At 31.5% G+C, this 27,604-nt stretch overlaps 1 protein-coding gene across 2 annotated transcripts in view; it reads right to left on the bottom strand.

The window, feature by feature from the left end:
- Positions 1–8,076: 8,076 nt before the first annotated feature.
- The window catches only part of LOC143063683 (uncharacterized), a 31,605-nt gene continuing 12,077 nt past the window's right edge, over positions 8,077–27,604 (bottom strand). Inside the window, exons 3-13 of one of the 2 annotated variants that reach the window (XM_076235996.1) lie at positions 21,364–21,443; positions 19,820–19,850; positions 19,427–19,488; positions 18,094–18,396; positions 17,140–17,188; positions 15,823–15,893; positions 15,002–15,070; positions 13,060–13,090; positions 12,267–12,466; positions 10,721–10,864; positions 8,077–9,389 (exon numbers count right to left, since the gene is read on the bottom strand). In XM_076235996.1, the coding sequence (XP_076092111.1) occupies positions 9,222–9,389; positions 10,721–10,864; positions 12,267–12,466; positions 13,060–13,090; positions 15,002–15,070; positions 15,823–15,893; positions 17,140–17,188; positions 18,094–18,396; positions 19,427–19,488; positions 19,820–19,850; positions 21,364–21,443 (1,208 nt within the window). In that variant the 3' untranslated portion in view covers positions 8,077–9,221. The remainder of the gene's footprint in view (positions 9,390–10,720; positions 10,865–12,266; positions 12,467–13,059; positions 13,091–15,001; positions 15,071–15,822; positions 15,894–17,139; positions 17,189–18,093; positions 18,397–19,426; positions 19,489–19,819; positions 19,851–21,363; positions 21,444–27,604) is intronic. The other variant, XM_076235997.1, reaches the window with a different exon arrangement.

Raw genomic sequence — 27,604 nt, 5'->3', positions numbered from 1 at the left:
TAAATTAAAGCAACTTATTGAGAAGAAAGCATTTTAACAGTACACAATCCCACCCCTCTACAAAAGACTTGTCAATGGAGCTTGATTTTTAATGTTTTTATTTGAGGGTCATCTGGCATACAATTTTTTAACTTAGTATCTACATGTATGACAAGTTTATTTAGAGCTATACTATGAAACAGAAGCTGACACCTTGTGTAATTTCAAGACTTCTAACACCAGTGAGAGCAAAATGCTTTGTTGAATGTTGACAATGCTACACTTGTGCATGTTCAAAGTAATATCATGACTATCAACAAATTACTTTATTGGACACTTTAATATAACAAATACTGTTCCTACAATAGACTCATCAGTTATGTTCAAATCAAAGGTCAATTAAAATATGAAGTTAAAGTGCATTTAAGACCCTAATTTCAGAAAGGTTTTGTCAAATACAGCTGAACATTACAATGAGAAGAAAAACCTTGATAAAAGACATTCAAAAAAGGTAAGGTGGTACATGTATGTTCTTTTGCTTTAAGTTTTCAAGAGTATATAGGGATTTTGTCTCATCAATACGAAAATTCTGAAATTTTTCCACAAAGGAGTCAGTTCGGTAAGCGCCATATTTGGCCCCAATTATAAAGTTCATGGTTACAAGGCAATAATTGTTTTAAGTTGCCTTCGAGACATGTGAGAAAGTTAAACAGAGCTGTTTTTGTCAAAGTTTAATTCTAACACGTTGATTTTTACATCCCAAAAAGGTCAAGATAAGGGATTTTGGTGAAATTTGACAAAATCAGCTGGATTTCAACCAACTAAAGGACCAGGAAACATAGAGCGCAGGCGTCGACAAGCTTAATATTCAAATAAGACATGTTAAATGTCTTCACAAACATTATTTTAAAAGATCTTTGTTGTCGACGTATGCGCTCTGTGTTTCCTGTCAAATTATCTTTGGAAATTTACCCATTTTCATTGATTTTTTCGTGAAAAATCAATATGATCACAACTTGTGACGTCATAATGAAACGCAGAGACGTAAAATTTTCAACAAAATGGCTTATATCCTATCTAGTCAATGTATTAGCTATAATTTATCGTGATATTGGTCAATAAATCCGAATTTGAAATTTACGCTAAAAAAGGAGGCCCTTTTAGGACCTTATCTAACATACTCCTTTATCTTTTATTTATCAAAAAAATGAGATGAAATTAGAAAATACAATAATAAAATGCTTTTCAAAATATAAATTCTGAGTTTCGTAATTACTACAACTGTAAAGAAATGCAAAACATTATATGAATTGTGCGTGTCACTTTTAAAAACCTCAGAACATGCACAAAGTGGCAATCTCCCAACAACAAAAATGTTTAAGAGGGATATTTACTGTCCAATAAATGTTTTTTGCCATTTTATAGGCCACTTACTGTTATTTGTAATAACAAAATAAATGCACGTTCCATATTTCATTTTTATTTTTTAGATAGATTTTAGATTGTTTTAGTAACATAACAGCAGCTGATTTAGAAGCCTTTTGCACACTTTCAGATGTTTCAATAACATAGGAAGGCACATTTGCATTTTGTTTACCAAATATTAGTAACATTTTGTAGCAAATTGTATCATCTCCAAGTTCACTACTAAATTCAGTTTGAACTTATTTTACCAATTGCAAATATCATTTACCAGTAAACCTTTCAACTTAGCCATATGAATTCAAAAGCTCTATAATAAAGGGAGATTTAAACTCTTACATAAGAAATGACCACATCAGGGAATGTTCCTGGAATTTTGGAAATAGATAAATATCTCCTACTGAATTTGGGGGAGTGGACACCTATGCATGCAATTATAGTCTAAACAGGCTTGTACAAATTGTATTAATTTCCCCGTGCACTCATGGGGAAATTGCCCCAAATAAGAGATTGATTTACATTCATAAAGTATTGCATTGAAAACTCTGATTTTGCACATTATATATTGGGATAATACTCATGCATAATTATGTATAAGGATCTTCCTTTACCATGTTTACATTTTTTTTTAAAGAAGTCTAAATATTGGATTAACCATATCCCTTTTCCCTGCAACATTTTTCATATTGTTCGCAAATCGAGTGTCCAATAGATAAAAATAAACGAATATTATAGAAATTGCTGGTGCTAAAATATCATACGTAAGACTTAATTCCGCTGCAACTGTCCCTAGGAACTTCTACTTCTACATGTCATTGCATCGAATCTGACATTTCTTGATCATGTGATCCAACCTAGAGGTGTGATTAGGACCCTAAAAAATAGGATGAACAACAACGCACTTCAAAACTATTACATAGTTGTCGGTTGCAATCACGTGCTTATATTATTGTTATCCCTGATTTTATTTTACATATCTTTTGTATTTTTACAACCGTGAGAAAAACGCAATGACCCAAACCAAACCAAACCAAACGAAAATTCAAAAATACTAGATATATAGCTGTCAAATTCATGTTCATCGATTTGTCTCAAAGTGATATATTAGATTTATAACAATGTAAAACATTTATCCAAATTATAAAAAGTCTAAAATAAACAAGATACAGGGCATGGTCTCGATAATATGTAGCTTCGTTTCGTGTTAATTTTAGTCTAGACGCCATCTAAATAACTATTGAGAGTCATGAGTGGTCATCAGCCGACGGTCACACAACACGATATAAACATAAACATAAATATAAAAAGATACAAGGACCTCGTGCAAATTGATTTATTTTTTACATTTGTTTGATTTCAATTTGATTTGATTTCAATTTGATTTATACACATGTTACAGGCTGTGTTAGAATGCCGGATTCTTTGAATAAGATCGAATCAGTAAATCGTATGATTTACCCTTGTTTCACTTTCCATGCTGACATTATTTTCTTTTAATAGCCTAACACATGCATAATCCATCTCTTACTAAGGGGTTGAATTGAAGTTCACATGAATACGGATTCAATGAGGTCAAATTATTCACTTGCAAGTGAATAATTCATCATCGATGTTTCTTAGCTTATTTTGACAAAATTGAACCACACTGGTGGCTAACAATAGCGAATTATCATTTCACTATTTCACTATAATTAATGATTGAACAAACAAAAACATAATTCTAATTTCCAAGTGATGTGTATCTCGTAGCTAGTGCGCTTTATTTCAAGCCGGCAAAATAGCATATTTCTTTAGAAATGCCGGATTAACTTTTTTGTTTACATATATATGCAATTCAAAGAACTGACCATTATTTCAAAAGTAGGTTTAATCTAAACATTTTTGATTTCTTAAGCTCATGTATGTGATTGACTTTGTCATATTGTATAATATTTTAACAAAATTTTTGATACAATGAGATTTTTAACGTGTTTTTTTTTATATACAGTGGCGGATCCAGGGGGGGTTCCGGGGGTGCGCACCCCCCCCCCTTTATTTTTGCCGATCAATGCATTTGTATCGGGACATATGTTTTGCACCCCCCCCCCTTTGCCCTGGGTGCCCTGGGTTAGCACCCCCCCCTTCGAAAATTCCTGCATCCGCCCCTGATATAACATACAGTTTTAAAAATCTGATATTTTATTTATCTAATGCATACATGTATAGACTGACTGATGATAGAAATAATTTCAACTACTTGTTTTAATATGATTACATTGCAACACATGGATGCTCAAAATTAAGTTTGTTTCTTCAACTTGTTATAAATTCTTATTTTCACTTTGACTGATATATGTGTTTTGAAACGATTACATGTATCTCAAATATAGTTAAATGCTTTCTTATTTAAATACTGGTATATCAGTAATTGTTTGATTGTTTAATGTAGATAGTGCACATTTTCATAGAACTTTTCAATAGTAAATACCAACCCTCTTTTCAAATAACGGTCAAAGGCAAAATAACAAGTTTACTGTATAGTGATGGTGCCGGTAAAATAACCACCTCTATAGACATATGCTATTTTGCCGGCTTGAATTAAGACATTTCAATCAATGCCCATGGATAAATGGAACATGACTGACATTCTCCCCCAAAAAAAGAAAGAAATAGGGATGCCATTTTAACCATAGATATAATAGATATATAAAAGCCACACAACTATGGCTATTATATCTGTGTTTTAGCTGACACGGTGGAAAAGGGGATTAGTTTAGTCTTTTATAGACAGAATATGCGTCTGGCATACACAATTTTTAATACTGGAATCTATGACGAGTTTCTATACTGATAGGCAAATACAGTGCCAATTTATCGTTGTCAACCAATGGCAACTAGTCGTTCAAAAAGTGCTCTTATGTTTAGCGACGGCCACAGTATTAACAATTGCCCTAATGACTGAGTTTGTCAATCTTGGGTAAGGAAGGTAATTAACAAAATGATTGTATGGAAAAATGACCTCTCTGATACACATCATCAATTTAATGTAGATGCACGAGAGCACGAATGAGATAAAATGAAAACCCTTGTGGTGCTAATGAAACTATTGTAGAAAATGATGCTACACAATAACCAATCAACACAGTTGAAACCCCCAACAGCTAACGAACTTGAATCTACAGACACATGCAAATGACAGTCAGTTTTGATTCCAAATGAGAGAGAGAGAGAGAGAGAGAGAGAGAGAGAGAGAGAGAGAGAGAGAGAGAGAGAACAACGATGAAGTTAATGAAGCAATCAGTATAAGGAGGTAAATGTGTGTTTTACTTCCCTTCATTAAAGAGGCCTATCAATTCATGATTTATCACACCTGACAAAAATACTATACTTCAATTAAGATCAATTAAGCAAGATTACACGAACTTGTCAATTTCCTTTACACTGGCAACAACAGATCCAATTTGACTCTGAACAGTCAGACAGTTTTAAAACATCCCTCTTTCAATCGTTATAAAAAAGACTGTTTAACATACTACATACCACATTGATAAATGTCTGGCGTACAGTCGTAGTCAATATCATGGTCGCTGTCTGTCGTATTTGTTTTTGTTTACTAGTATGATTTTCTACATGCATTAGGTCGTTAGTCCTCTTGTTTGAATTTTATTACCTTTTTTTTTTATGTCGGGGCCTTTTACAGCATACTATAAGGTATGGGTTTTTGTTCATCATTGCAGCCTATGGCGATTCAACCATATTAAACGTAGATCGTACGATTTTTTGTGAAACGCTGGCCGGTCTCTCATTAAGTGCCAGTCTGCTTAACAATCAGGCAGTGATGAAAACATGACACATAAAAACCCGCTCAACTCGACATTAATTTAAGTTTAGAATGGATAATGGTGCATGAATATAAAATTCGTTTCCTTTCCCTGTTCTGGTAATTCAAGATATGTTTTTGTTGAAATGCACTAGAAAATAACATTTAACTTCGTAATTTGCTATCATTCTATCCAAAATGTATCTAAATATTTCTTAAATTACCAGACACGCAGAAATACCTTCAATATAAGGATTTTTCGGTCAAGTTTTGAAGTTTTTATAAATTGACTGATTCTTACAGAGACTAGGACTTAATCCACATTTAGTGAGCACTTTAAAATTCATCTCATATATTCCAGTGAACATGAGGTTAAGGATGATTCCGAAACAAGAAGCCCAATGTAGACTGATGTATCCCCATTTTTAACATTTTTACTTAATGTGTGTGTTAATTTTTATTCACACATTGTTGTCATCATTATGGATTTTTTTCCGACTGTCTACAAGTGAGAGGTTTAGCTAGCTACAAAATCAGGTTTAATCCACAATTTTCTGCATAAAGGAAATCCCTTTACCTGTTGAACCAAGTCAGGATACTACAGTTGTATTCCTTTCGTTTGATTTTTTGAGCTTTTTATTTTGCCATTTGATAATTGAGCCTTTCCGATTTGAATTTTCCTTGGATTTCGGTATTTTTTATGTTTTACTTTTTTCATATCTTGATTTTCTCAGATAAACGACTTCAAACTAGAATCTATGATAGGCGTGATGACTTCAACTTTCCAATTGTCAACTCCCCATTTCACAGCAGTAACAAACCTTTTGCCCAATTGTTAAGTGTTTGCATTCTTATTTGATACATTACGCTCGTTCGTGTTCACAATATGCGGATTGCATTAACAGGTGTGTGGTTCGCACACAAAAACTGCACCAACAATATTATCGATACTGCAAAAGTTTTATTTATACTGTATTCCTGTTACGTAATGTTGATATTATAGCGATACTTTTACATTGCGATATAAGCGGGATGTTTGGCTAGCCAATAAAACTACCAAGTTTTGAATATGGCAAAACAAACAAACAAACAAACAAATAATTTATTAGAGTCTCACCTCTTTAAAACATTTGATATACAACACAATATAATATTAACAATTTATAAAAGAGCCACTCTAAAAAGAGTTATGAGAGACTGTAAAAACACAGATTAAAATACATTTATATTACATCTATTACATATATCAATATATCTTAGCGTAAAACACCATACTGTTAAAAACAATTATATACAAAAGAAAACAGACAACATTATAAACACTTATTACGAGTATAAAATACACTTTCTCTTAAAAAGTACTTCATGGCAGATTTTGGCTGTAAAATAACAAACTCTATCATCATAAAACATAAATAAAAACTTTTCTTCATTACTTAAATTACTAAAACTACTTTCTATATTGGCAGTTGTTATCAAATAGTCCGGTTCTATGAATGTTGGCGTCTGCATGTGTTTGTTACAGTTCAGTGTTTCTGTTGTTCCGTTTTATTCCTCTTATAGTTGACGTGTTTCTCTCAGTTTACGTTTGTGACCCAGATTTAGATCAGTTAATAGTAAATCGATTTATGACTATTGGATAGCGGTATACTTCTATTGCCTTTATTTACGGTCACCATTATAAATTAGTTGACCCACTCTATATGTCTGTGTCTCAACTCACTACCAAAATCTTTTTTCAGTCTGATATCTTTAGATTCCGTAATAGTTGCCCATAATCTGTAATGTTCCGAGTGTGCACTATTTTCTATTCTGTTATGTTGAGTGTATACTTGCAAGGCGGGTCATGTTTGAATAGCAGTTTTCAATGTCAACGCAACCAATCTCGCTACTTTTGAAGTTCATGTGATTCCCTCCGGTTTTTTTTTTTTTTTTTTATTTGTCTTCTTAATATATTATTGAAATTTGTTAAACATCGTTAAGATACTGTTGCATTAATTTACAGGCGCCATTATAATTTGGTTGACTGGTGTGAAGTATCTTTCAGTGATTACTACGAATATGTTCCATTTGTCACATTCACAATCCAATCCTCTCTTCTGAGATTATGACAACAACGGAGTCGACTATCATAGATTTTTCAACAGGTCACAATCAAACATGACTTAACTTTCAGAGCAAATGAGTTCATCTCACATGTTTTATGGGGTTTATGATTGTCAATTTTGAGTTTACAGTGTAGTGTATTGTTTTTGTTTCTTATGGTTAAGGATTGTTTCTTTTTCAATGACGGGTTTTGTGTTTGCCCCTTTGTGTCGGCTCTTAATTTTTGAACATATATAATCATGTCTGCATTGAAGAACGACTTTCGCTGAGAAAGTTAAAATAAAAACTTATGATCATAAGCGAGATATAAAGGAAATAACTTGACTTTTCATTGTTCATCATTCTGTAGCACGATTTGTTCAGTATCTGTATACTGATCATGTCTTTGCGTTCATTTTATCATCCGGAGATCATTGTAAGGCTGGTATCTTTGATTTATTATTTCCTTGCAACTAGTATTTAAAGATCGAACGAAAAAAAAAAGTTCGAAAGTGGAAATTGAAATCAAGTTGTGTTAAAACCGAGTTTAATAAGTATAATTGCCGAATCAATGAAACATGTTGCTTTGTATTGTTTGAATGTTATATGTTCTCATTCGATTTCAGCTGCGAAAAGACGGTCAGATAAAATCAATTTTCTATACGTAAGATCTACACGGCTAGAAAGTAACATATTTGGAGAAAAACAAATTCACTGGTTTTATCTTTTAATGTACTGACAGTCTAATAAAATATAAATACAAATAAATGCAATAAACACACTGGGTGAACTCAAAGTTAAAATCTTTTATTAAATAACTATCATTATTGTTGTTAGAAGATGATTAAGTCCGCATCTACTAGTTATTTATTTCTTCTTATTTAATACTAGCAATAAATACTTATATCCGAAAGTAAATGTTTGTGTATGAAGAAAAAAAGACCACTTGATAGAAACAGGCTAAGCTGTTCTCTCATCTTGAATGTAGTATTGAGAGTGCTGTTAACCGTTGATACAGAAAATGATTTGCAAAAATGTCTTCATATCTTAACATTTCCGTTGATATCTACAAATGTCTTGAAAGGAGATGGGTCATGTAACACAAAAATGTTATGAAACTACAATATAAATATGTTGGGAAAACATTCGTTTGCATTGAAATTTATTCTAGTTAATACTTATCCCTTTAAAGAATAAAAGTTTCAATGAACATACACTTGTAGTGACAGTGTCGGCTTTATTTACTATTGATCTAAAAGACACACAAATAATCAAACACTCAAAAACCAGTTGTTGGCATGACACGGGTTATGTTCTTCTCATATATGTTATGATGGTATGATACTAAACCCCTAACGGGAAGGATTGTGTCTGATGTTCATATGATGAAATCATAATCTTTCGGTCAGTTTAATTGAAGTCTGGAGCTGGCATGTCAGTTAACTGCTAGTAGTCTGTTGTTATTTATGTATTATTGTCATTTTGTTTATTTTCTTTGGTTACATCTTCTAACATCAGACTCGGACTTCTCTTGAACTGAATTTTAATGTGTGTATTGTTATGCGTTTACTTTTCTACATTGGCTAGAGGTATAGGGGGAGGGTTGAGATCTCACAAACATGTTTAACCCCGCCGCATTTTTGCGCCTGTCCCAAGTCAGGATCCTCTGGCCTTTGTTAGTCTTGTATTATTTTAATTTTAGTTTCTTGTGTACAATTTGGAAATTAGTATGGCGTTCATTATCACTGAACTAGTATATATTTGTTTAGGGGCCAGTTGAAGGACGCCTCCGGGTGCGGGAATTTCTCGCTACATTGAAGACCTTTTGGTGACCTTCTGCTGTTGTTTTTTTCTATGGTCGGGTTGTTGTCTCTTTGGCACATTCCCCATTTCCATTCTCAATTTTACTTTTTTTGATAAATGCATATATCAATGATTATAATTTCACTCCATGGTATTGTTGTAGTAAAACTCCACTGCTATCAGCTCCAAAGTTCATATCTGGGAAAGCATTACTTGGAAGTGGTTGTCCAAGATTGATATTAACTGATGGTAAATGTGTTGATTTGTAAAACTCCACTAACTGGCACAAACATGGAAAACTCTAAAATATTGAAATACAGATGATTAATATGATTATCAAATTGAATGGTTGGATGGTCCATATCGGGTAATTTTTTACTTGATTTACACCCTGAGCCGGTCTTTTAAAAACGTATAAAAACAGAATGCTTGACGATATGTCAACCACAACCCATACAAATCATTAAAATGATAAACTATCAAAGCGAACATTTTACAATAAAACCTGAATGGCAGCATGTTATTAAATATCTGTTCTATCTGAATGTTAACCGTTCGCTTTGTTATTCGAAGCGGGTATGTTTATTTTATGCAAAGATTTAAAAGTCATATAAAACTTCAAATTTAAAAAAAAAGGTTGAACATGTTTAACATCAATTATATGGTGATTTTTATAAATTTACTGTTTGCAAAAAAATATTCGAAATACTAAGGACTTTCTTATCCAAGGCAAATATAACCTTAGTCGTATAAGACACAACTTTTGGAATTTTGAATCCCTAATGCTCTTCAAATTTGTAGTTGTTTTGGTTTTCTAACTAGTTCCAAATGCGCAAATGAAAATTTCGATGTCTTACAGGTTGACGTCTAATTAAGATCACTAAAGCCTATATTCTCCCCATTTATTGATACATAATTGTGAATTTACTCATTAGTGAACTTTGAAGCGAACGAGTGACATTTTAAATGAAAGAGTTGTATCCATAATTAATATTTTTGCCGGCTTTCATAAATTTATTTCTGGAAATAACTTGTTAGAATGGATGCCAATATATATATATTCAGAATATGTAATGCTTTATTTGCTTGAAGAAAAAAAAATGAAAACAACACGTTTAATAGTTTCATGCGTCCGAACAATTTAACATATAATTAATTGAATCAATTATGTTAAAATCGTTCAAGTAGTTATTTCTATTTTTGCCCGCTTTTTCTTATTTAATAAATCACCTTTTTATCTATGATGTGCTTAATTACTATTTTTTCATATTAAGAAAAGAAAAGTTTTTTTTAGCTTTAATACAATTTCGCCATCTGAATTACACATTACAAGTAAGTTAATTGGCGATGAACATGCATATTAAAGGAAAGGACATAATAAAACTGCAGTTACTGTATCTAATTTAAATAGTTTTTTGTTCATTAGATGAAATCAATGGTCTATAATATTCTATATTATAGTATATATATATATAGTATATGATGTTATTAAAAGTAAAATCCCAAAAATATTGAACTCAGAGGAAAATGCAAAACAGAAAGATCCAAATCAAATGAAAAAATCAAAAGCTAAAACATATCAAACGAATGGATACATTTTTCAGAACAAATTGATATGAATAAAAATAATACCTTCTTCAGGTTAAAATCTAAAAACATCTTTTTCTTTTTGTTGATTGCGATCGGAAAACTAGTTACTTCCCGCTTGGTTTTTAAATATAAACAATTGGCATATCCCGGCTGGTTAACAGTTGGAGTAATAAACCAGTTTCCCAACTGAAATATAAGGAATTAACATAAACACATATCTTTATAATATCGCATTATACAATACAATACAATATGAAAAAGAAGATGTGGTATGATTGCCAATGAGACAACTATCCACAAAAGAATGGGTATATTATAGTGATATTGTGTATAACAAAATATGTGCAATATTGAAATATTTCAATTAAATTACACCCGGACCAATGGACATTTAAGTTATGTTATAACATGTTTAGTTATAAATTAAGCGTTTGGTCTATTACAGAACATGACGAAGAATCATTGTTGTGCACAATACAATAAGTATCATACCTTTGTATTAATTACATGTAGTAATGAGTCAATACTTATCTTAAAATAGGAGTGAATAAATAAATAATCCACTTATTAATAGCGTGCGTAGGGGTATGGGTGTTATTTGAATGATACAGCTTGACTGTCGTTTCAAATTTGCAAATTATATAGTTTTACTAAAAGTAGGACAAAGATTTGACTTAGCTGATTTATACTGTAAAAATTTATACTTTTAAATCCCATTTAAATTCTATGTTCAACAAACGTAAATGTTTTAAGTCTTCCCTCACTTTTTGATCTCGAGAGTACATGGTTTTAGTTGTTCCAAGAACAAGTGCCAACCTAATTGAAATCGGTATTATACCGCTTAATTCATGTTATTCCTCTAAACAAAAAAATCTAGAACAAAAACATTAACGAGAACTTAAAAGAAAATGCTCAAGATATTTCTGATGTGTTTTTCTTTGCCCTTGTTTGATCTTTAACAAAGCTGGTAACACGTTGTTAATAACAAGACTGGTAACAAAGGAACATTAATATGACATGTAAATGCATGTTAGCAATATTGGAGATGGAAAAAAGTACAGTGAGGTATTAAGGTGTAAGAAAAATGTTGTTTAATTATCTGAAATAAATCGTGTTTCAATGGTACTTTATTATTGTCTTTCGGTTCTGTCACTCCGTCTGTTGACAGTTGGTCGGCTTTTTTCTTGTTGCCATATTTTTGTGAGTCCTTCTTTAATAATCCATGTGGCATTTCTAGTTTTCCTACGACACTTTTAATTGTTTCTTTGCACGTTTAAATGAAATACACCACTCACTAATTTGTTGTATGCAGACTAACAAACACGGACACAACTGGAAATTAAAACCTTGCGTCGTTTATCAAACAGTTAAATGAGCTGTGCATCTTTGAAATCATCAAAATATGTGGAGGATAAAGAATCTGTACAAAAGTACCAATAATTATTGGATTTTTTTTCTTTGCCAGTCTGTGATCAAGATTATTAAGTGATTGTGGTTACATACATTTAACAACGTCTTTCTTAATCTAGTAATGTATAGAATATTTTACCATTGAACCAGACTTTAAGACGTTATAACCATTCCCTACCTTTCCATTCTGATCGAGAACTTCTTTCATTAAGGACACTTCATTCCCATCTGTGATATAAAAGAAACCGTCCAGAGTGCATGACCGTGATACTTTCTTTTTAGAAGAAAAAATGCCACCACGTTTTTGATTTCGGCATTCGTAACAAGTGTCTATTCTTGAAGCTATTGCAATATTCGGAACAGATTGTGAAAAACTACCTAAAAATACATAAATGCAACTATGTTACATATTTTAAACTTAATCTGGTCATACACGTTTAAAATTGTAGGTGTAGTAGCAAGACATATACTAGTAGTACGAATCCTAAATTCCCTTTACATGCAGATTTTTACTTATACTTTAGAACAAAGCTAAGCATTTCGAGTTTGTTATACACACATATTCATATATATCTTTCAAACTGAATTAAACTGTGCGTATTGCTATGTGTTTAATTAATCTGTATTGTCTAGATCTAGGGGAGGATTTGGATCTCACAAAACATGTTTAAGCATTTTTGCGCCTGTCCCAAGTCGAAGCCTTTGTCCCATGTAAGTGCTGATGATTTTTAATTTCTATATACAAATATTCCAATTGTAATGGTTGATATTGAAAACTTTTTGACATTCTTGATCAAATGTGCCATCAAAATTTTCTCATTTGATTTACTAAAAAAGTGAAACTTAATGGTATCGAAATTCTCTAGGAAATTTAAATATGGACAACGTATTTTTTTTTATCTATAATTTACATGTGCTAAAATCTATACTTAACACATATGTGCCACTGCTTTGTTTATATATTGATTTACCTGGTATTTTGTTTGTCGTCTGGAACGGATTCTGAAATTAGATATTTAGCAATTGTAAGACAAACAAAATAATAGAGATAGCAAATTGACAACCAAAAGTCGTGTCCTTTTGACCATGTTGACGTAAAAATGCAAATTGATAAAATGACCCAAGACACTTCAAGATATTAGTCTGTCAGATAAAAAAAATATATCTTTGTACTTCTTTATATTTGCTCCGGACCAGTACAGGACCTACAAAACTTCTCACTTGATTTTCATTTCTTAATATTTAAAAATATGGTTTATACCATCACTATTTATATGCAGTATTTTAAAATACCGTTGTTGAAAATGTGTTAAATCGAAAAACATATGATTATTGTCTTTGCTCCAACACTGCATTCAACATTGCATTTTCATGATAAGAAGACTAAAGAAATCAGAATGACGTATTATTATCAACGAAACATGTGTCGAAAATATTTGTTCTTTTAACTAGCTTGGAAATGACATAGAGGAAACTTTGAGCTTGTAAGAATATGTCAATCGTAAATGAAAGTTTATGTCATCACAATATGTCTTTAATATAAACATAAAGAACGTTAGCATATACATATAAGCCAACACTTTTATAATGCCTATGTTTTACCATGTATAGCCTATTGTAGTTCAATTTTGAAAAGCTTTTTACAAAAAGATTCTGATAAAATATAAAATATAAAATAAAATCCCGAAAAGAGCAGAAAAAATTGAAAGTATATTTCAATGTTTTTAATTGACCAACTTTTAATGTATACACGTGTAGTCTTCTATCTTGTTTAAAATCAGTGCACCATGTACATATCAATATTTTCACTTGTCCATTCGTTTTTGATGCGTTTTGTTATTTGATTTTGCCATGTGATTATGGACTTTCCGAATTGATTTTCCTCTAAGTTTAGTATTTTTGTGATTTTACTTTTTTCAAATATTTGCACATTTGATGTTCGCCGAACAAAACAAAAAAACATCTATAAATGATTCGGTACATTTTTTGTTAATTATTTTGAAAAATCAATTTGAGACCTTGGCAAAAAATTAATAGCCTAAGTAAACTTTATGAACGCTAAACTTGTTGTGAGAGTGTTTTAAAATTGTTGTGACTACTTAAACTATTTAAACTTTTAAGGTATATGTGAAATAAACTAATTAGGTGTAATATCACCATCAATTTTCCCCTTTCGATCTTTATTAAATTTGCAAATTGTTCTTCGGAATTTATCTTTGTTTTAAATAAGAAAACACTTGTCATGAGTAAAGTTTTATTCTGTCCAGTAATATAGACCAAATTTCACATAATATTTCATTGTATATAAGAAAATAACCATCTGACACTGTAAGTCAACAAATCAAATGTTCACCTATTTATTACCTGTGTACAAGCTTTAGTAATCATGCAAAATCAAGTTTCCAAAATATTCTGTAAAAACACCAAATGAAAAAAATAATGGTGGTTTGAAACACCCAAGATATATGTTCATGACCTAGACATGTTTTACTACAATTAAATGCAGGATTAATTTCCTACACTGGTCATATTCAAGGAAAGACTTTTTTCGACTCTTTTTGTTGTATACAACCGTCTGTGACGTACTAATATTTGGTTGTATTACACCTTTAGCATTTTTTTTCCTTTTTTCTTTTGTTTATCTTTTCCGAGTAAATTATCAATGATTTTTTTAAATCAATTTCATTTTATCAAAGCTGAGTAAATTATTAAGCCTTTCTTATTTCATTAAGAATCGTTCATAATTTCCTAATAACATGTATAAGAAGAAAGCAAATATATGATATTGAAATATCCATTAAATTCTGAAAGCCACAGGAACATATCTTAAATTGCATTTTCCCCGATGCTATCCTAATGCTTTATTAATGCGGCAGTCTACAAGCAACAAAGATACAATTTCTGACTACTCACCGATTTCTTATATGTGTCAAAATCGTTGTAGGTGGGGTCATTCATCGAGTACGCTTGACTGAATTCATTCTATTAAATGTGGAATAATTAATCAGCATGATTGATGACTAACATCGTTATTGTCCGTTAAAAATATTATAGACAATAAGGCTAGGTAATTGTTTCTTACAGGGAATTGTCCTCGAGACTCTCCGTACTTAAAACTATTAGATTATACTGCTATACAGAGAATGCAAGCTATCTTTATTCCTCTCTTAAATACGAGAGTAACAGAGTCTGATGTATTTCTGATGGTACCAATTTCTTCGTATTGGCACTTAAATTTTGGGTATCATGTGAGTATACGGCTGATCGACACTAATACACAAGACTCGGGTTCTATCGATGGAACGAAATGAATGTTGTCATCTCGCTTGATAGCAACGTATATGGTAAACGGGTGTTCTATCAACTTCACTTTAATCTTAAAGTAAAACCGAATAATTAAAGACAACAGTATTATACTGCTGTTCGAAACCTTACTTCTGTTCTTTCAGATTATCTATTATTTTGAAACAAAAGTAGACACAATGAGATAGCTGCATAACAGCCCCCTTATATGCAGACTTCTAAGAGATAGAAAATTACTCATTTCGTGTGTCAAGAAGCACATAGACATGTTGCGACTGAATTCAACTGAGGCTTCCAAAAAATTTCAATGTTTATGAAAATAAAATGTATCAGGCTTTTTTAGTATCTAGCTGGTTCACAAGGTAACGTTACATCTGCAGAATGAGATGCCTTAAAAGGTAAAATCAAGTAAAATTGTATACAGATCGTACCTGTACAATATTAGGATTCGATTCTGCCGAATATCTATGATTGGTTGGTGTAGCTGCTGATGAAGAAATATCTGAAGTGAAAGAACATAAAGATGTAATGAAAAAACTGAACTATTCCATTGAAATGAGGTAATTGGACAAACAATATCAATAAATTACATAATAGAATTTGGCTTTGATTACAGGTGGCCATACTATTTCATCATAAAAAAAAGTGTTTACATGAATTATATATATGTTTTTAATGTATAAGTACCCGTCTACATCACCTTTTATTTTGTGTTTTTGTTGGATGCATTTCTATTTGTATCAATCTGATGATAAGTTAGGTTTTTTTAACTGATTTTTAAAACTTGTTCTAATGTTGTTACATCACTGTCCAGGTAAGGGAAAGGGTTAAACACTCAAAAAAATGTTTAATCCGGCCACATTCTTTATGTGTCGAGTGGTTGTCGTTAGTTCAAGTCTGTCATATTTGTTTTTCGTAAACTGTTTTGTTATAAATGTTATAAATGTTCTTTGAATAGACTTATTAAGAAGGGATATAGTTACGATACTGTTGTCAGGTCATTAAAGATTGCATATTTTGGCGTTAATATTGATTCACTTATAGGGACTTTGCATCGGAACTAAACACATTTATTCAAAAACCAGTTGTTGGCATGACACGGGTTATGTTCTTTTCATATATGTTATGATGGTATGATACTAAACCTCTAACGTGAAGGATAGTGCCTGATTTTCATATGATGAAATCATAATCTTTCAGTCAGTTTAATTGAAGTCTGGAGCTGGCATGTCAGTTAACTGCCAGTAGTCTGTTGTTATTTATGTATTATTGTCATTTTGTTTATTTTCTTTGGTTACATCTTCTGACACCAGACTCGGACTTCTCTTGAACTGAATTTGAATGTGCGTATTGTTATGCGTTTACTTTTCTACATTGGCTAGAGGTATAGGGGGGGGGGTTGAGATCTCACAAACATGTTTAACCCCGCCGCATTTTTGCGCCTGTCCCAAGTCAGGAACCTCTGGCCTTTGTTAGTCTTGTGTTATTTTAATTTTAGTTTCTTGTGTACAATTTGGAAATAAGTATGGCGTTCATTGTCACTGAACTAGTATATATTTGTTTAGGGGCCAGTTGAAGGACGCCTCCGGGTGCGGGAATTTCTCGCTACATTGAAGACCTGTTGGTGACCTTCTGCTGTTGTTTTTTCTATGGTCGGGTTGTTGTCTCTTTGGCACATTCCCCATTTCCATTCTCAATTTTATTTTTACATTACGAATCTATTGTATGACTTATTCAACAACATTTACCTCTTGCTGACATACTGATGTGTTGTTTTGGAAATGGTACTTCGCTTTCCTGTAAATTTTAAAATATTTTCACTTACTTATACAGAATATTTATTTTTCTAATGATATAATGATCCACTTAGTATATATTTGATTGATATTTATAATTTTTATATTTCTTTTTCTTCCAAAAAGGCACGGCTGAAGATACTTTACATTCAATCAAAATTCACTGTTGAAAAGCCGACAACACCGCGACAAAAAGTGCAAAACGACAAAATACTAATAACACTAAAAAACGAGGGTTGTATAAGGTGTTACGGAATAGTAAGCAGATCTAGAAAAGTTAGCAAACCCTGCTTCAAATTTGACAACTGCCTTGTTGTTTATCGTAGTTCAAATTATTGTAAACGTCTCATTTGGTGATGCCAAAATTGAGGAAAAGGGAACGGGTTCACATTACATTCGTTTAATGTGTTTGAGCTTCTGATTTTGTCATTTCCTGAGGGACTTTCCATTTAGAGTTTTCCTCGAAGTTTGGTATTTAATCATATTAATATTTACATTGATAGCCAAATAATACGATTTATGTTAGTCCAAAAGTTACAGAAGTGGCAGGCGTTAGGATGCTGGTTATTGAAATATGTTACATCTATCCCAAAGTGAATTTTTGATAAAAATTACTGTCTAGATATTAAATCCGTGATTGCTTCTTAGATCTGCTTACCCTTCCGGAGCACATGAGATCACCCCTAGTTTTTGTTTGTCTGCTTGCCTTTTTCATTTTAAGCCATGGCGTTGTCAGTTTATTTTCGATTTATGAGTTTGACTCTCCCTCTGGTATCTTTCGTCCCTCTTTTTAACATTGCCGAAACTGGTGAACATCTCGAAATACTAAGGTATAGAACATCCTGTTCTTAAAAACTCCGCTAGCAGATCATGGTTAACACATTTGTCCTTTACAAACATACAAACCTCATCCTTTGATTGAAATGTATTGACAGTGACTCTACAGTCATCGACTGTTGTGTCTATTGCAGTACTAGACGCGTCGTTACTACTGCTGAAAAGTGATGCAGAAGAGGATTGTCTACTCCTTGTTTCCGAAAATGCTTCATCAGGATCATCAATTGTAAAACCTTCAATAATTACTTTGTCATCTTCAGATGTGTTCATTACAAACGAATTTTTATTGTTTGTGTCTTCTGATATTGGTTGAAGCTTGTAGCGACGAGAATTTCCTTGTTTTCCTTTTATCAATATCTCCATTTCATCTCCCTTTCAATAATAAACATAATAATCAATTATTCAGAAAATGATTTCTAAAATCAATTTTCAATGAAATAAAATCAAACATTTTAACACCGAAAAAAAAAATCGGAATTAAGATAGTAGAAAGAGTCCTTTAGGTATGAATTGTTTTCCTTTTTTGAGATTTCATTTGAGCATAATAATTACTAACAATAGAAAAATCGAGATAAGGAGAAAAATTAAAAACAAGGTTGAAAGATGCCCGAGACCTTGGTTATTAGCAGGTACAATATTTAATCTCATTTTAGCGGAGTGTTACAAATGAAAATATAAACTATGTTTTCGTTATAATTATGTTCATTATCCTCACACAGGGTTTTTAGTGTCATTTTTATTTTATGAATCCTTGTTTTATTTTTCTAAGCCTATCATTTCAAACTCTATGTTACCTTTGAAATTATTACATCCTGAGTTTTTATGTAACCACCCACATTATAATAATCACACTATATGCAGCCATTACATATAACTGATAGGGTCCTCGGGGGCTGAGTTGTCTTATTAGTAACTACTGTAATCACTAGCCAGTCAACACTGAGGTTTTATGATCGAGCCCCGCGCTCGTGCGGATGCATTCGACTGCAATCATAATTGACAAGGATTGCCAGTTTATCTATGAAAGGTCGGTGGTTTTCTCCGGGTACTCCGGCTTTCTATACCAATACAAACTGGCCGCCACGAAAAAGCAAAAAAGCGGCGCTTAAAGTGGCATTAAATACACAAAAAAAACAAAATCAAATCATATCATATTACTGATACTAGTACACGAACACACCAAGTTCTCTAAAATTAAAGGTGCAAATGGTGGTCTATATTCCTTTGCCGCGGACGCTGAAATTGATATTCAAGGTATGGTCAACTGCATCATGACAGTATGGTGTACTACCAGTTCTCGAAGTTTGTCATCCACTAGGTAGCCAGTGATGTAGTACTAGTATTGTTAACTTGATTTTTATACCGATTTAGAAATAAACAACTGTCGTTATTATTAAATTACCTGTGAAAGCACAGAACTTGGAAGCCCAAACTGTAAGTATGGTTCGGCCTGTTTGTCATGTCCTAAAGTATTCACACATTATTTTATAAATCATTAAAGAAATAAGGACAATTTATAACATTTAAGATTTATCATGACATGAATAACATGCACATAAAATAGTCAAAGTTCTATTAAATTTGCATCGAATATCGATGAATAGAGATCAGTGCATTTTATTTTATGAATGCCAGAAAAATTGTTAGAAAATCATGTAAGAATCATTTAAAATTGACTACCAATTCCACCTGGTTTCAAACATGGTCTTAAATAGACTCATTTATTTAAACAAACACTTGAGGAATATACCTTTATATATTTAAAGTTCCTTCTATATATTTTAAATACACTTACCACTGTAATTAGTTTTTTGTTCTGCAAATGTCTGTAACAAATTAAAGTATATGTAATAAACATGATTGATAATTCGACCGAATAGACTAAATAACTGTAACTGCAAAGGAATTATATTAATTTCATACAAAGTATTTTATTTTCTGATTATTGTACTGCTCACATTGTTGTAATCGTCAGCCTTTACATCAACAGGATAACAAATAAAAAAATTCAGTTTTGATATAATTATGTTGATAATTGTTGTGTATTTAGAATATAATTATCAGTTGTTTCCATTGAAATATATGTTATTGATCTAACCCCGTTTGTAAATGCCCTGTTATTCTCAGCCTCCTTGTTTGTCCTTGGATCTTAGAGAAGGTCTACTGCCACCCTTGCAGACACAGTACTACCAACTCTCTTGTATTTGGTTTTATAAATATTTACAAGGTCCACTTATTTATAACATTTTTGAGTTATTATAATTTACAACTTCTTGGAATTTTGGATCCTCAATGCTCTTCAACTTTGTACTTGTTTGGCTTTATAAATATTTTGATATGAGCGTCACTGATGAGTCTTATGTAGACGAAACGCGCGTCTGGCGTACTAAATCATAATCATGGTACCTTTGATAACTATTATTTGACTAAAAACTAAAAACTTGAGATCCTATTAACAAAACACATCTCGTGTACACATTTTTATACCTATTACCTTATATTGAATTTGATTTACCTCACGCATTTCATTTTAATATAGTAATATATCGAATTCAAGTAGCTATGTAAAGAACTTTAACGGTAGTTACCAATACTTTTATTTTCAATATGAATTCATTTCTCAATCTTACAATACATATTTGTTTTATTCTATAGTTCAAAAAATCGACCACATCAGTAGATATACAACTTTTTAAAATGTAAGTGAGTATTATAGGTGTTGTGTGATACATACAGTCTTCTAATGCGACTGTCATACAAGTGAGATGTTTAGCTAACTATAAACCAGATGTAATCAACCATTATCTATGTAAGAAAATGCCAGTACCAAGTCAGGAATATGACAGTTGTTATTCGTTCGTTTGATGAGTTTGAGCTTTTTATTTTGTCATTTGATAAGGGACTTTGAATTTTGCTTGGATTTCGGTATTTTTTAAATATTTTACTTTTTTCAAAAGGACACAAAAAAAATCAAACCCAAAATTCATAACAAAACAAATTCTAAGTAAAAACGTTAATTTTGCTTATAAAAAAAAAGACCGATCATTCCACATATTTGTATACGGATTTTGAATAATATGCATTTCAAAAGATTCGGTTAAATCATAAATCAGTTATTGCAAGATATCTGCATGCTATTGACGTTTTATATCGTAGATTTGCGAAATGAATATCCTAGACATAAAAATGCATGTAGTTATATAAAAATCGGGATTTCTTAACTAACAACAAACAGAAAAAGATGTTTGAGTGATATTCTTTATTTTCAAAACCAATCAGGGATTATTTCTTTTTTTATATCACAAATAAAACATAAATATAAATTGCAACGTAACTTACCGAACCTGAATGAAGTGATGAAGGTTTTGAGTTGTCATAGGTAAAACTGTCATGGTGCTGTTCTGGTTGTTTTTCGTCTTCTGAAATCAGTAAAATAATTATACAGTTATATTATAAACAGTGAATAATTGAATAATTGCAAAATATTTGATATATGAGTATTCACACAAATAAAAAGGGGTTGTAAACTTCAACGTACGCTTTAAAAACAAAGTGAAATATCATTTACACCACAAACTGGACAGAAGAAAACAAGACTGCCCTGAAAGAATGAAGAAAAAAACCCGCATTATGTTTACCTGCTTGGTAGAATATATAAGGAAGTAAAGATCGATCATATGGTAGTGTCAAAGATGATTTTTTGCTCGCAGTACAAGTGTAGATTTGTACAAATGAGTTTTATTCTGAATTATATTATTATTACCAATAACTTTAGACATTGTATCAAACAAACAAAAAAAATGTTTGGCTCGTTTAATTTTCATAAATTTTTTACAAAGTATTCGCTTTGACCCTTTGAAAAAAATATAAAAGTTTAAAAAAAATTGAACCAACCATTTTATCAGACAAATTACACTAGATATATAGCAGTTTGACAAACACTTATTGTGATCATTGAGAAGCTTAATATTCCCTTAACGACGCAACTTAATTAAAACATTAAGCTGATTTTACAGAGTTATCTCCCTGTAGTGTTAGGTACCACCTTAAAATATCCACACTAATGAAAAAAGTAAAAGAACCAAACATGTTTTTAGTACCCGTGATGTGGTATGAGTGCTAATGAGACAACTCTCCATCCAAGTCACAATTTATAAGAGTAAACCCTTAAGGGTCAAAGTACAGTCTTCAACACAGAGCCTTGGCTCACACTGAACAGCAAGCTATAAAGGGCCCAAAAATGAATAGTGTAAAACCATTCAAACGTGAAAAACAACAGTCTCAACTATATAAAAACCAGAAACCCTTATGGACCACACCAACAAACAACAACTACTGAACATCAGATTCCAAACTTAGGACAGGTGCAAACAAATGAAGCAGATATAAACGTTTTATTGGTACCAAACCTTCACCCTTACCTATAAATATTTAAAAGCGGCATTAAATTTAGTTTAATGATCTGTTTGACTTCAAATCAGGGATTTAAAAAATGGAAAACATTAATTTTTCTTTTTCCCTTTCATTAAAAAAATATTTTGTGCGGACCAAATCTGTCAATAAAATCGGTCTTTCTGTTGGCTTGCCAAGTTTCACTGTTTTAGTTGACATTCTTTCAATAACTGAAAATGCTGATCCCATATGCATTTGATCTCCAAATGAGGTCATATTATAGGTCGCATTTAGACTATAAGTAAATGACGCTTAAGCAAAAAGGGGTCATTTCAATAATAATGCATTGAAGAAATTTGTAAAGACCAAGCAAGATTATAGTTGTTTCTATTATAAAAAGTGATACACAACCTTACAATGGGAGAACAAATGTCGCGTTTAGCAAAATCCTTCAAAAGAGAGATGAAAGATACCAAAGGGATATTCAAACTCGAAAACATTCTGACATCCCTTTGTAAAAATAAAAAAAACGAACAAAAGACAAACAGCAGCACACAAAACACTGCATTTTAATTAAGACTAAGCAAAAAAAGGTTATAGCTATATTAATGGCGCCATTTTACGTAAAACATCTAATTTCGTTGAGTGGTTTTTCTCCTATATATTAAGAAGATGTGGTATGAGTGCCAATTAGACAACTTTCCATCCAAGTCACATTTGTAAAAGTAAACCAGTATATGTCAAAGTACGGTCTTCAATACAGAGCCCTGACTCCGACCAAACTGCAAGATATAAAAGGTTAAAAATGACTAGTGTAAAACCATTCAAATATATATGAATAACGAGAAACGAGAAACATTTATGAACCACACCAAGAAACAACAACCACTAAACATCAGGTTCCTGACTTAGAACAGGTGCAAACAAATGCAGCGGGTTTTAAAGTTTTAATAGGTACCAACCTTCACTCTTACTTGAAACAATAGTTTAACATCACAATATAGAAAGACGCACTATAAAATATCAATTAAAAAATGACATAAATGATACTCATGAAAAGTCTATATCATATCTGCGTTATACTAAAAGAAATGTCAAGTGCCATGAGGAAATGAAGAATACGACGTAAAAATTTATGAAAACATTTTATACTAAGATGGAAAACCTATAAACCAGTACCTATAATCTATACTTAAAGACCATCGTGTATTATTTGGGTGACGCTGATACGTAATATTTATTAACAAAGTCTTGGTATCCTCCGATGAACTTTATGTTAGAAAAGGGACCAGACGAAATGTTTTCTGTCACGTAAACATAGCCCATCCTTAAATAAAACTAAATCAGTTAGTTCGGCCTTACAATCTTAATATAAAACACCTATACAAAGTATTTCACAAAGATAAAATGTTACGACGAAAATAAGGTCAATTATATTCTATCAGAAAATAATTTTTCCAAATAAAGGAACGCCGATTATTTCTATGTAATACAGTTTAAGTAGATCAGTATTTCTAGTACTTATGATTTAATTGACATAAAAATCTCTTTAAAACTATTTCTATGAGATCAGATTAATGATGAGACAAACAATTATTTAATTTAGATTCTATAAATGTCACACAATGAAAAGTTGTAAATAGTTCATTTCAGTTATATGGAGATTTACATAGAGAATTTGACAATATACTATCGAAAAAGCTATCGGTCCAGAATGGAACACTTAAATAATTGTTTTTCTTCATTAAGGATTGGGAAAAAACGTTGTCGTTAACCTGAAAGTTTCTTTTAAATGACTTAATTGCTGATTTACATCAAATTTGGGATTTTCGGCTCCTAAGGGTTGGAGTAATTCATATTTTTAAAATATCAAAAATCATAATGAAAATATAAAAGAACAGTGTTCATAAATTGAACGCAATAAGATCAGGTTGTTATGCAGACTTGTCAGTATAATTTTTGATGTAGCTCTATTCCGTCTTTTTAAACAAGTAAGATCGGAACCTTTACATGAGGAAAAGAGGAAATTCCTTCCTGTTAACTGTATCAATAGAGAAATTGATGTAATCAACATCAGCATCGTTCATCATCACAAGGAGGTAACATCTAAAATTCCAATTTATTTTTTAAAATCAGTCTGTTCCTATTGTATCATACAGTAACACCAAAACTTTTGCACCCAACATATGTAATTATAAACAAGCATTGCAGAATCTCGAGTTAGAACACTACTTAGAAAACCTTCTGACATGTGACTATTCCAACTCGCCTTATAATTACAGCTTCCTCTACTATGGATACATAATTCAACATGAAAATCTCCAAAAGGTGATTGTGTTATTGTTCTATAATAATTCTCGTATTCTTGTCTTTCTTTTTTTGCCAGGAATATGACAGTTGTTATCTATTCGTTTGATGTGTTTAAGCTTTCGGTTTTGCCATTTGATTAAGGACATTCCTTTATGAATTTTCCTCGGAGTTCAGTATTTTTGTGATTTTACTTTTTAACCAATCGGTTTTACAGTTCTCAGCTCGTTCTTCTGTATAAGAGCGTCGTAAAGTTTCACTTGTTGATACTTTCTCCTTTCAGTTGCGAACAGTATTGAATTATTTTAACATACGTATAATAAAAAAAAATACAAATGAACAAACCAGTCTTTACGAATTAAAATACTACTGACCTTGCGTCACAACAGGTAAATATAATAATAAATTTACTATATCAGAGATGGAAATCAAGAAAATAAAACTCGGTCGTTGGTCTTTAAATCGTAAATTAATAAGTTTGCATTTTTTTTATTAATCACGAACTATTGGTAACTGTGTCATATATATATTACAGGCAAATATATTTTAAAAGCGGACATGCAACATCCTCGTTTAAAAGAGAAAACAAAACGTCGAAAAGACAGAGACCAACGAAGCAGTCAGAGCAAAACTGAACATTAAGCAACAACTACTCCATAAACCAGTATGAACTCAGATGCTATCAAGGATTATAATTTCCTGTGCTTCAATTGCAAAGAGTAAATTTCAATCATGGTGAATACCAGCATTAAATAAAGGAAACAGTAATATATACCCATGTTCAATAGTCATAAATCGATACAGCGAAACAAATCCAGGTTAGAAACCAAACCGGGGGAAACGCATCAACTGTACGAGGAAATAATGGAACGACAGAAACAATGAACCGCACAGAAACAAACGCGAAAATACATAGAAACGGACTATTTGATTAGAATTAAGATTACTTAAATTTATTGAATTCAAATACACCAATGGACTTACACAGTGGTAAAATCCAGAGGTACAATTTGTTGACTTTTCAAATAGTTCAATGGAGATATAAACTTAATGAAAACTACTAGTATGTATTTTCAAATACATTCTATATCAATAGACATAAATAGTTGAAGAAACTACTTGCATGTATTTTCAAAAAGATCAATAGACATATACAGTTGCTGAAACTACTTGTATGTATTTTCAAAAAGATCAATAGACATATACAGTTGATGAAAACTACTTGCATGTATTTTCAAAAAACAACCAATAGACATATACAGTTGATGAAACTACTAGCATGTATTTTCAAAAAACAACCAATAGACATATACAGTTGATGAAAACTACTAGTATGTATTTTCAAAAAGATCAATAGACATATACAGTTGCTGAAACTACTTGCATGTATTTTCAAAAAGATCCATAGACATATACAGTTGATGAAAACTACTTGCATGTATTTTCAAAAAGATCAATAGACATATACAGTTGATGAAAACTACTTGCATGTATTTTCAAAAAACAACCAATAGACATATACAGTTGATGAAACTACTAGTATGTATTTTCAAAAAACAACCAATAGACATATACAGTTGATGAAACTACTAGTATGTATTTTCAAAAAACAACCAATAGACATATACAGTTGATGAAAACTACTTGCATGTATTTTCAAAAAGATCAATAGACATATACAGTTGATGAAAACTACTTGCATGTATTTTCAAAAAGATCAATAGACATATACAGTTGCTGAAACTACTTGTATGTATTTTCAAAAAGATCAATAGACATATACAGTTGATGAAAACTACTTGCATGTATTTTCAAAAAGATCAATAGACATATACAGTTGCTGAAACTACTTGCATGTATTTTCAAAAAACACCAATAGACATATACAGTTGATGAAACTACTAGTATGTATTTTCAAAAAACAACCAATAGACATATACAGTTGATGAAACTACTAGTATGTATTTTCAAAAAACAACCAATAGACATATACAGTTGATGAAAACTACTAGTATGTATTATCAAAAAGATCAATAGACATATACAGTTGCTGAAACTACTTGCATGTATTTTCAAAAAGATCAATAGACATATACAGTTGATGAAAACTACTTGCATGTATTTTCAAAAAACAACCAATAGACATATACAGTTGATGAAACTACTAGTATGTATTTTCAAAAAACAACCAATAGACATATACAGTTGATGAAACTACTAGTATGTATTTTAAAAAACATCAATAGACATAAACAGTTGATGAAAACTACTTGTATGTAAATCAACAGTAAAATTGAGAATGGAAATGGGGAATGTGTCAAAGAGACAACAACCCGACCATAGAACATACAACAGCAGAAGGTAAACAACAGGTCTTCAATGCAGCGAGAAATTCCCGCACCCGGAGGTGTCCTTCAGCTGGCCCCTAAACAAATATATATACTAGTTCAGTGGTAATGAACGCCATACTAAACTCCAAATTGTACACAAGAAACTAAAAAAGACTAACAAAGGCTATAGGCTCCTGACTTGGAACAGGCGCAAAAATGCGACGGGGTTAAACATGTTTATGAGTTCTCAACCCTCCCCTATACCTCTAGCCAATGTAGAAAAGTAAACGCATAACAATACGCACATTAAAATTCAGTCCGAGTCTGATGTCAGAGATGTAACCAAAGAAAATAAACAAAATGACAATAATACATAAATAACAACAGACTACTAGCATTTAACTAACATGCCAGCTCCAGACTTCAATTAAACTGATTGAAAGATTATGTCTTCATAATATGAATATCAGGCACAATCCTTCCCGTTAAGGGTTTAGTATCATACCATCTTAAAAATATATGAGAAAACATAACCCGTGTCATGCCAACAA

This window comes from Mytilus galloprovincialis, chromosome 2 (genome assembly GCF_965363235.1).
Source record: "Mytilus galloprovincialis chromosome 2, xbMytGall1.hap1.1, whole genome shotgun sequence".
In the NCBI taxonomy this organism is placed as follows: domain Eukaryota; kingdom Metazoa; phylum Mollusca; class Bivalvia; order Mytilida; family Mytilidae; genus Mytilus; species Mytilus galloprovincialis.
This window is presented reverse-complemented; position numbering and strand designations above follow the sequence as displayed.